At 39.0% G+C, this 10823-nt stretch overlaps 2 protein-coding genes across 2 annotated transcripts; both read right to left on the bottom strand.

Moving 5' to 3' along the window:
* Nucleotides 1-798: 798 nt before the first annotated feature.
* gng10 (guanine nucleotide binding protein (G protein), gamma 10) lies at nt 799-3658 on the bottom strand. The gene is made up of 3 exons (XM_076283735.1): nt 3374-3658; nt 2641-2773; nt 799-1482 (listed from the first exon to the last, which is right to left on the bottom strand). Exons 1-2 carry the CDS (start codon nt 3452-3454, stop codon nt 2648-2650), a joined length of 207 nt encoding a protein of 68 aa, XP_076139850.1. The 5' UTR covers nt 3455-3658; the 3' UTR covers nt 799-1482; nt 2641-2647.
* Nucleotides 3659-5262: 1604 nt separating this feature from the next.
* On the bottom strand, nt 5263-8936 carry dnajc25 (DnaJ (Hsp40) homolog, subfamily C, member 25). The gene is made up of 4 exons (XM_076283734.1): nt 8621-8936; nt 8177-8329; nt 7525-7995; nt 5263-6989 (listed from the first exon to the last, which is right to left on the bottom strand). The coding sequence occupies exons 1-4, from the start codon at nt 8927-8929 to the stop codon at nt 6867-6869; spliced, it is 1056 nt and encodes a 351-aa protein (XP_076139849.1). The 5' UTR covers nt 8930-8936; the 3' UTR covers nt 5263-6866.
* Between the last annotated feature and the right edge of the window lie 1887 nt (nt 8937-10823).

The following is a 10823-nucleotide window of genomic DNA, read 5'->3' as shown; positions in this document are numbered from 1 at the left end:
CAATTTGCAAATCATGAGATGTACAGTATTTCGTAATATCATTATTCTAATTTTGTTTCCCATTGTAATCGTGCAATTTGTAATGTTTTGCATGGACGTGCGCTGTTCATGGATGATAGAAGGATGGTGCGTTGTGACTGTTGACAATGCGCTTTTAAAATAACAACTCGCCATAGACTTCTGACCAGGTGTACAATAGCGATTTTTAGACAATGCGCTAAGCCACACCCTAAGTTGTTAATTGCCACACCCCTGGGCGCATTGTTTAAAAAATAAACGTGCAAAATACCAAATTAAACTTTGCAACGGGTGGAAAACGAGTTTTACGCATGCGCCAGGGTGCAAAATACAGCCCTATCTCTAAAGCAACTTGTCAGTTAGATTTCCTCTGAAGGGCAGCAAAGACAGACATGCTAATTATTCAGTGCATCACTAGCTTGGGCCTCATGTCAGTTCCTGTCATTTTACTAATTTGCTTATCTATGTAACATTGTAGCACAGCAGCTGTGTATGGGTATCAAACTGTTTTGCATTGCTTTGACACAAAATGAGTGATCTAATCATCAGTTGGAGAAAATTACAAACTGTTTTATTGGCTGCAATATCTTGTTTACATCTTATTTGTTATAAAGCAGCACAACCTTTGCTGCACTGATCAAATACACATTCTGGCATCGCCGTATTTCCAGCATATAATTACACTATTCTCTTATACACAACCAATACAATTTGTGTCATTAGAAAGTTTTGGCCCTAATCAACTGTGCAGTGGCAAACAATAAAACAATTGCCATGACATAAATAACATATAGGATTTTATTTGGGTTTCCTCTGCAGTTGCTACTTTTCATATTTTCACACTGGGTAGAAGAACTGCAAAACTACTTGAATTGATTTTAAAAGATCACATTCTTCTGAGTTCCTGGAAAGCACTGACACAATACTTTGTACAGTAAAGTCTTCCGTTAGCCAATAAAAGTTCCATAGTTGTTTATCACCATTCCAACAATGTTCACCAACTCAATCCCTCCTATCCCTCCTCTAAATCTTTTATTAAATAAAAAGCTAACTTTGCATCTTGGTCCTCTTAACATTCTGTGAGAGCAGAATATAATTAATCCAATTCATTACAGTTCTAGAAAAGAAGACTAAATAAACATTTCTCACTGATGCATTTATTTGCATATTAATGATATTTATTCCAATGAGCCAGCATTCCGTCTGGAACCAAAAACATAGAACGTGCTCACGTATGAGCTCTCAGTCTGTTACCAAAAACACAGAACATGCTCACATCAGAGAGCTGACCAATTAATCTTAACAACATGACTCTTTCACAGTCATGGATTAAAAAATGTATCAAAATAAATGTTTAAATAAATATATGTTTTCCCCCCATCCTTTGAAATGAAAACATGTTCCCATCTGTGGTCCATATAGTCGTCACTGGTCAATTTGTGTTGGAATACTTGAAGAGATTGCCTGTAATGACACAAAATGACACACTAAAAAACAGAAAATTGCACATATGGGATGTAGCTCCCAGGAAAGTATTGCTTTATTTGATCACTTATGGAAAACATCTCTGACTCCAAATTTACCTTAGCCAATTTGGCCAAACTCAAATCTCACCAGCTTCATGCAACCAAACTAAATCAACTGGAGGACTACATCCATGACACCAGCCATGGCAACAATCCATGTACACAACATGGTGTGTGGTAGTGTAGTGGTTAAGGAGCTGGGCTAGCGTGCAGTAGCCTGAAAGTTGTGGGTTCAATTATCGGCTTCCACCGTTGTGCCACTGAGCGAGGCACTTAAGCTGAAGTGGCTCTGGGGACAATGTAGTCCCTTGTAATATAGTTGACATATGTAAGTCACTTTGGACAACAGTGTCTGATAAATGTAATCAACATGTAACCATCCTCCTGAAAACAGGTAATTTTTGACTTTAGGCAGCTGAAGGAACATATGAAGTCTGCTAGCATTTCTTTCTCTCTGCTGGAGAAGGGGGAAAAAAAGAGTCCACATGCCACCTCTGGATTTCCTCCCCACCCCTTCTTCCCTCCCCAACTTCCTGTTGATGCAGTGAGCCTGGCCAGTACACGGAAACTTCAGCAGTCCAGTCACGCTTCCCAAAGGCAGCACCGGATATGGACATAACTTTCTGGGATAAAAATAATCTTCAGCACACAGCTGTGACTGTTACGATTGAGTTATCCCAGGTTAAGATGTTTGAACTCATAATACCAATACAATGACATCTATAGTCAATTGCTGAAGCCAGCTAACTCTTATGAAGTTGATGACAGATAAGAGCTGCAAATATACATCTAAAAGTTAAATTTGACATCTAGAGACATCTTGACTTTGACTTTGACTAGAATATTCTCAGAATAGCTGTACATCTTTTTAAAAGCCTTTGTCTGACCATTCAGAAACTCTGAAACCCTGAGTCCTCAGTAGTCACACAACTCAGAGATAACCCTTGTTCATACCCCAGGTATGAAAAGAGTATACAGTGATATCATTTGGGATGCAAATGGTAGGCAATGCCACATGTGGTCTGTCGATCCGTTGTGTTGTGAGTGTGTTGCTAAGGGCATGATGAAGGGTCAGAAGGTAAGGAGGAACACCCACCGAGTGTCTAGAGGAGGGAACAGGAACGTGGTTCCCTGAAAGGGTTGCTGCCTGTTGGCACTCCAACCAAGAGGGCATCTTTGGTGGCATTCTGAAGGCAGTACTGTTGCAGTTCTGCAGCAGCTTGAGACACCTGGAAGAACACGGTGGTTAGTCTCACAAGATGACTTGTAGCCTACAGATTTTGATTTTCAAAACAGGTTGGGATCAGGGTGAGCTACATCACAATAATCCACATATTTGGTTCTCCTAGGTTTGAATATTTTACGATTCTTCATCTCCATTAAACATTCCCACACCATATGTAGGCTAGTGGCACATTATCCTGAGGTAGGCCTGAGTGGGAGAACCTACAGCGTTGTCTTTGAACAAAATAATACTGGAATTACATTACTCTCCCCCCTGTAATCATGCTCTACCCGCGACTATTTTAAGCCTATGTGGGGAATATGGCTCCAGTGACACAGTACAGGCTCAATGAATGACTATGTGTTGCATATAACCTTTCGCCGTAGGCTAATATACAAACGAGATGCAATACTAGGCTGTGGTCTGACCATCATGCAAATGCGTTTGGTCTTAGAAATTAAATATATGCAGAAATCAAACCGTAGGCTAATACAAGTGTTAGGAAGTTCGGTAGTCACCTGACATTTATATGCAAGTCTTCGATTATATATAAGCACAGGCTATTCTGCCACTATATGATAACATATAAAGGGTTAAAACTTACTTTAATTCTTTCTACGCTGGCTTCGAGCCTCAGTTGTTCAACAAGTCGACGCATGTTCGTCAAACTGGAATTGGACGACATATTCAGCAAAAGTTTTTTCCCTTCGTTTGGTGCCAATAGTTCGATATGAACTTGATACTTTGTAGTGAGCCTTCGACTGAAAACACGTTCTGTCAGACTGAATTCTCTGTTTTGGTGATGAAGAATGACCCTTAGTATTGAGGAAGCTGCGCGCTCGACTTGACGTGGTCGGAGTAGGAGTTGCCCCTGCCTACTGGGCAGAAAAGTTACCGAACTTGAGAATGTGTGGATTCCCCACCTCCGAAGGGGTGGTACGTTTGAGTTGATTTTGGGATGCTTCGTTTTTTATCGTAGACTTAGCAGACTCTGATATAAAAGCCCAAGGGAAAACACCAACTGTCTAAACCAGGGGTATTCAATTAATCTTCAGCGAGGTCCAGTTACGGAACATTTCCTCAAGCAAAGTCCGGAGCATCATAATGTTTAACGTGCGTGTTTAGGCTATGTATATGTACAGTATGTATAATATTAGGATGGATGGATGGAGCCTAGTTGTAGATAGATAGATAGATAGATAATTACTTTATTGATCCCCAGAGAAATTCAAGAAATAGAAGAGTGTAAGCCTAGGCCTAATGTTTAATGTGAAATAAAATAAGTAGCCTAAAAGGCAACATTCGAAATGAGGAGAAATAAGGCAAGATAAGAGTAGCCTAATTGGGGAGAAAAACTTGAGTAGCCTTGGCTATTTTTAAGATCTTAACGTGAACTTAAAATAAAATTTGAGCTGAGACAAGGATGGATATTCCACAGCTGGTTCCTTGAACCCATTAATCAGCAAGTTTAATTTTTTTTTTTTTTTTATGTTGACCCTAAATCCCTGAAACCCAGGAATATCACGTTGTTGGGCAGTGAATGCATGTAGGCTTAACTAGATTGTGGTGGATCAATCATATTGCCTTCTTAAATCGTAAAATATTCTGTGGTCTCAGTTCACTGTTGAATGGGCCTAGCCTACCCTATGCTTGCTCAAAATATATGCTTTGTCTAGTAGAGGTGCTTCAAATTGGCGCTTAAAATGGCCTGTCTCAGAATATAGAAGAGGTCCAGGGCAATTCCGCGCAAAACTGTCACATCCATATTTAGTTGGCGTTACGGACGTGACAGTTTTGCGTGGTATTGCCCCCGTATCGTTATATAAAGCTCTCTTCTCGCTCTGTAGCTTTCTCCTCTTTGAGCAATCGATGATTTGAAAATAACTTACTTATCGTTAACTTAGATATCCATCTGATTGTTTCTCGTCCCGTCTCCTCTCCTCGCTCGTTTCAGGCTATCAGTCTCTTCTCCATAGTAGGCTACTACTTTACTCACTGACTCGACTTTATCAGAATTCACAGATTTCACTGGCTGAGTAGCAGCAAGCGAAATTATGGTCCCTGAAGCTCCTGAAGTAAATGCTGTTATCCTAACCAACGAAACATTTAGCGCAGCTTTGAAATCTTACGTGAAAATCTAAATTAGGCTATTGTGGTCTGGGTCCGGATAGGATCACGTCACGGTCCGGACTCGGACCGCGGTCCGCCATTTGGTAATGGCTGGTCTAAACGAATGAGTGGACCATGTTTTCTCCCCTCCGTAACCTCAACTTAAATTTTACTCAACAAACATGCCTACTCAAGTGCCAAAACTGCCTGCTTATCAAAACGGCAGAAATGTAACCAAATAACCCCGCCTGCTGGTATTTTCACAAAACAACATCTTGGCGCCTCTATAGGCTGCTTCATTCAGTGATTAAAACAGCTACTAAAAACTAGAAAAGCTACTAGACTCTTCACTTAGAGAATGTAAAAGTGGAATTAGAAATATCCAACTGTAAAATGTGTTTTTATTTTCCTACAGCAGTTGTCACAAACAACACCATCTGATTATCAAACAGCACAGCCAACAGTCATAGAAGTGACAGATATGAAAAAAAAAAGATTTGAACCACAGCATCTCAAAGATCTCTGTATAAAACCTCACAGCACGACTTCCTTAGATATTACACAATGTAGTCCGTGAGACTGTATTGAAGAATAGACTAGTTTACAGACCTGTAAATGTGTATTCTATTGGGGGTCTGGTTTGTTTTGAACTGATAGCATACACACACATACATACATAAATAAGATTAAGGCATTAGTGGTAATATTACTGTTTCTAAGACTAATTCTAAACAAATGAATGTGACCCCGGTGACCAGGTCCTCTGGAGTTGTTTGGTCAGCAATTGTGACCTCCACTCTAAATGTTGTCTGATTTACTTTTTACAGTGTTGTCTAATGTCTTCACTGCTTCAATGAAAAAGAAAATAAAAAGGTAACAGGAAATCATCCCCATAAATGCTTCATAAAACAGAATGTTAACATCTCTCTGATTCAGTATCTGTTCTCTAGGTCTAGGACATTAACATAGGTGATGCTACTGCTGTTTAAAGGTGCAGAAGGGGTCATTTATTTTCCAGTTTGTCCAACGTCAACCTCAACAGTTTAACTAGCAGCCATTCTGTGTAAAAAATGTTAAACAGCCCTGTCACAGACCTATTGTGTAGTGCCTATTGCTATAATGCAAGTACTTCAGACATCTAAGCATCTTTTAGGACATTTCATAAAGCTAGCCTGACAAGACAAAAAAAAACATACGTAAAAACTTAGGTAATGGAATCAAAATCTTTGGGCAAGAATGGCAGGGATCACTTGATTTTCTAATTTGAATCATTCAAGTTTTTGTTTTAATTTCCTTGTTTCTATTTGTAGCTAGAGCAACTACAATTGCAACATGCTAACACCTTCCTTAAATTACCCCCCAAATGCCCTTTAGACACCACGAAAAAAAATGTAAACATAGATATCACATGTAATGGTAGATATCACATGTAACATGTCTGGCATGCAGCTTCAAATGGCATACGTGCTATTATCATGCACCTCTTAACATGTTTGTCTAAATGTAAAAAAAAAGTTGGATGGGTGAGACATAACATTTTCAGTTAATGGAACACTGTAATTGGACACAAAAATACCACGCTTTACTATTACCATTTTAATAATATTATAAAATATGAAATCAATGACACCGCAGAAAAATCATGGCAAAATGGTTGACAAATGTGCAGATTTGGCTGTAGATTGAATTGCTCGATCCACAGCCAGAAACCAAGACAGCCCCTTTCAGACGTACCTCCCTAATGCTTCATAAGACACCAGTCACCAACATTTGTAAATGTTTGTATAAAAACACACATGACGAGACCAAGCAATCAGTATGAGGTTCACACAAGAGTGTATGCACGTACATACGCAAAGCTTGGGATGCATTACATACTGCGTATTGGCATATTGGTTTTAAATGTTTGATATGTGCATGTGAGCACATATGTCTCTGTGTAGGGTGGGGGGTAGGGGTTGTTCATTTTTGTATGTTTTTTTTAATCATCAATCATCAATGAAAGTGAGACGACCCGGTCCTTCATTCTTCATCCATCTGCGGTAGCGCTTCCACCTGGAGTCCTGTGCCATTTTCACCTTCATCTCCTCCTCCTGCTCTTGTTTATACACCTACCACACAACAACAAGCATAACAAAAACATGGCACACAGCGGTCAGTCAGCAGAAAACTCATTTTCCGGATATTACGCTGAACATGTCTTGAGGTAATACTGTAGATGAGGCTGTAGGTTCTATGCACTTGCAAATGAAAAAGTAATGTTTAGCCACTATGAGTGACATCAGAAGAGATCTGGCTATTACAAAAGTCTGAAGTGTCCTCTCAATATGCTGTAAACTTGACGGTAGGGATGCCAGTCTCTCTAGTGATTTCCTGATAAACATACAGCCAGATAGGCACAATTACAAAACCAAGACAAGTCCCATTTTCATAAAAGGCGTCACATTATGGCCTACTGGCCAAACAGCTAAGTTTAGGCATCCCAAAACAGCACTTGATAAATCAACACCAGTAGCAAAGCATAACTTACAGTACACATTGTCCTCACAAGTTTGACGACAAAATGTAATGCATTTCAGTAAAAGGATCAGAATTATCAAACGCAACTTAGTATCATCCTCACATGACTAACCCATCTCAGCTCACCTCATAGTTCTCCTTAATCCAAAGCTGCCTCTCCAAGTATGTGTCGTGCAGGTGGTCCTCCAGGCTGTCGAACTGCGCTTGTGACATCTTCATGTGTTTGCGGATAAGGTAGAGCTTCTCCTCCTTGCCATACTCCTCTTTTCTTAGGGTGAACCGGTATATCCAGGAACAGTACCACGCTATATACACGCAGAGGTGGTAGGGAAACAGCACCAGTTTGAACAGCAGGATGTCTGACACATTAGGCTTCTGATAACCGCCCTTAATGTCAATCTTGTTCTTGATGATGTCGCGGATGATCTCCTCTTCCTCTTCTCGAATCTCCTCCTTTGAGCGCCTGTTCTTTCCTTTCTCCTTGGTCCGGTTCAGTAGCCCCTGCTCCTTTGCAAGCTGTGTTGCCTGGATGCGGTACTTTGGCATAGAGGCCAGGTAGTTTATGGCTTCAGTGTAGCTACTCCACCAGCTGTAATACTATGTACATGTAAACAGAGGTTATGTTTAAACTGTAGTTATGTATTTAGGTGTTACCTTGCTATAAACTACACTGGTATCTTATAACAAAACGTAAATGGTTACTGTGATTTGATTCAGGAGGGGTCTTCTTGAGTAAAAAGATTATAGTTTAAAGGAATAAAAACATATGGTCACCTACCTGAAACACAGAAATGGCACAGACTGTTACTAGGATCACTATCCTCACATCCACTTTAGGCGCCAGCCTTCTGCTGTAGTATGCATAAACGTGACTGTAGTACTGGTCTGGGTTATCCAGCATGTTGTTGTAATCTTTCCTGGTTTCTTCATCCTAATAAAATATATTTTTTATAGTACAAAGAAGAATGATGTCAGTGTCTCTTTTTATTTCATCTTCAAGCTTAACTATGCACTGATTAATTCACCACATACCCCCAACAGCGACTTTTAAAATACTATTTGTATTAATCATGGATTTCTACTGCCACGTAGGCACATGTCTGGCGTCAATGTAGCCTAAAAGTAGTATAGACTCATACTGCTGGTACATGACAAGTCGTAACGTGACGATTTGTGTACCTCAAACAGTCTTAAAATATACCTATATTGACTTTATACATACTTTAAGGGTTTCATAGGCTGTTGCGACGAGCATAAATTTCTGTTGGGCACTTTCATTAGTCTCTCCAGCGAGTCCTGGGTCCCCATCTCGATACCTGTCCGGATGATATTTTCTGGCCAGCTGTCTATAAGCACGCGCTATCTCAGCTTTTGCTGCTTCTCTTGACACTCCGAGGACATCATAACAGCTCTCTGTCCCACAGTACAATCCTGGAATCAGGCCGGCGACAGAAGAAATAAGGACACAAAAAACTACAATACATTTGATCCAGCTGCCTTGTCGAAACGTATTCGCTATGGAAGCCGCCATGTCAGCATTCCGGCACTGTCGCTTGAATCTGACGTCATACAGCCGTTATTGGGAGATGTAGGAACGGCACAGGCACTGTTACAGTAGTAGCCTGTACATTTTGTTTTGGTTAAGCTTTGTGATCTCTTATTATAACCTTCCCTAGCGTCTGAATTGCATGCATGTTTTTTTTTCTTTATATGTAATGTTGAATTTTTCATGGTACCATCGTGATTTTTAACTTGTAATATGTTTGTTGATGTATCAATGATTATTCATAATAAAAAAAAAAAATAAAAAATAAAAAAAAAGGAACGGCACAGGCACAACAATTTCTAGCAGTAATTTCAAGCATCAACCGTTTTTTATTCAGGGAAAATTGACTGAGCATCAAGCTCTTTTGCAGCAATGCCCTGAGTTACAAAACATACTGACGATGGCTTAGGCCAAAACGCGTCTGTGGACATGGCATTAATAAATAAGTAAAGAGAATGTACTTGAGAGTGCGGTTTTTCTATTCTAAGTTGTCACCTTTTGGCTCGCACCCGAAATTGTTGTGAGATTTGGAGTTGAGCGCGCCCGCTCTCACTGTTACAAAACATACAACAACAATAATCAAAATAACAAAACAAGAACAATAAAAAGATAATACTACTACTAATAATAATAATAATACTAATAATAATAAATCAAATAATAATAATACTACTAATAATAAGAAATAGAAAGAAAAGAAGAAGGGGAATGTATAAATAATAATAATGATACTAATATAAATAATAATAATGATAACAATAAACTAAATATTAGTCAAAGCAAGAACATTGTGCAACAGCCATATCATCAATCCTATACCTGAATTGGTCTAGTAGCCTAACACAAACCTATCTAATTTCAATAACTCTTGCAATTTGTTCCATGTATTAGATGCAAAAAATGTAAAAGCTAATTTACCAAATTCAGATTTAATTTGAGGAGTTTGAAGAGATATAAAACCCTGTGAGCGTGTATTGTAGATTGATTTCATGTTCAGAAGAGAAGTTAGGTAAAAAGGTAACTTTCCCAGTAATGACTTATAAACAAAAAGGAGACAATGCCTTTCCCTCCTAGGGAAGACCATACATTTTGGTATAATTTACAGTGATGAGTTTTAAATCCATCTCCAGTTATAAAACGTAGTGAACTGTGGTAAACTGCATCAAGTGATTTCAGAGTGGTAGGGCATGCATATACACAATATCACCATAGTCTAGGACTGACATTATTTGATTGAATAATGGTCATTCTGCTTTCTAAAAAGAAGCAAGACCTAATCCTGCACCTAATTTAATTTTTACCTTTTTTGTGAGATCAAGCACATGTTCTAAATAATAGTTTGTAGCCAAATGCCTAGATATTTGTATTGAGAAACTTGCTCAATTTGTGTCCCATTTAGGGAACAGATGTTATAGGCATCAAGGTCACACTTTCTCGATCTAGTAAAGATCATACATTTTGTTTTTGCTTAATTTAGAACCAGTTTAAGATCATTCAAGGATTTCTGCACACAATCAAATGCACATTGAAGATATGACACTGCTTGCTCTACAGATGGTGCATAGGCATAAAGGATTGTGTCATCTGTATAGAAATGCACTTAACATTTTTCTATTGAAGCACAGTTATCATTGATATACAATGTAAACAACAGTGGCCCCAAAATTGAGCCCTGTGGAACACCATTATTTAGTCTCAATGGCTCTGAGGTTGATCCTGTCACATCTACCCACTGTGTTCTATTAGAGAGGTAGTTTTGAAACCATTTAAAGGAAACTTAATCTAGACCAAAAGAGGTTAGTTTTTCAAGAAGTAACATGTGATTAACAGTGTCAAAAGCCTTTGACAAGTCAATAAACAAAGCTGCACAAGGTTTCTT

Source organism: Alosa pseudoharengus, unplaced genomic scaffold, assembly GCF_046254945.1.
Source record: "Alosa pseudoharengus isolate Yale_2024_CS ecotype anadromous, Long Island Sound unplaced genomic scaffold, YU_APseudo_1.1 YU_APseudo_1.1_scf_14, whole genome shotgun sequence".
NCBI lineage: Eukaryota > Metazoa > Chordata > Actinopteri > Clupeiformes > Clupeidae > Alosa > Alosa pseudoharengus.
Note: the sequence above shows the minus strand (reverse complement) of the source record. Positions and strands in the feature narration are given on the sequence as shown.

Coding starts and splice junctions, on each gene's coding strand:
- gng10 (XM_076283735.1), bottom strand. CDS start 3,454: ATGTCGTCCAATTCCAGTTTGACGAACATGCGTCGACTTGTTGAACAA. Junction 2,774..3,373: donor CCAGCGTAGAAAGAATTAAA/GTAAGTTTTAAC, acceptor GTGTTCTTCCAG/GTGTCTCAAGCTGCTGCAGA.
- dnajc25 (XM_076283734.1), bottom strand. CDS start 8,929: ATGGCGGCTTCCATAGCGAATACGTTTCGACAAGGCAGCTGGATCAAA. Junction 8,330..8,620: donor CAGCCTATGAAACCCTTAAA/GTATGTATAAAG, acceptor ATATTTTATTAG/GATGAAGAAACCAGGAAAGA. Junction 7,996..8,176: donor GTGCCATTTCTGTGTTTCAG/GTAGGTGACCAT, acceptor ACATGTACATAG/TATTACAGCTGGTGGAGTAG.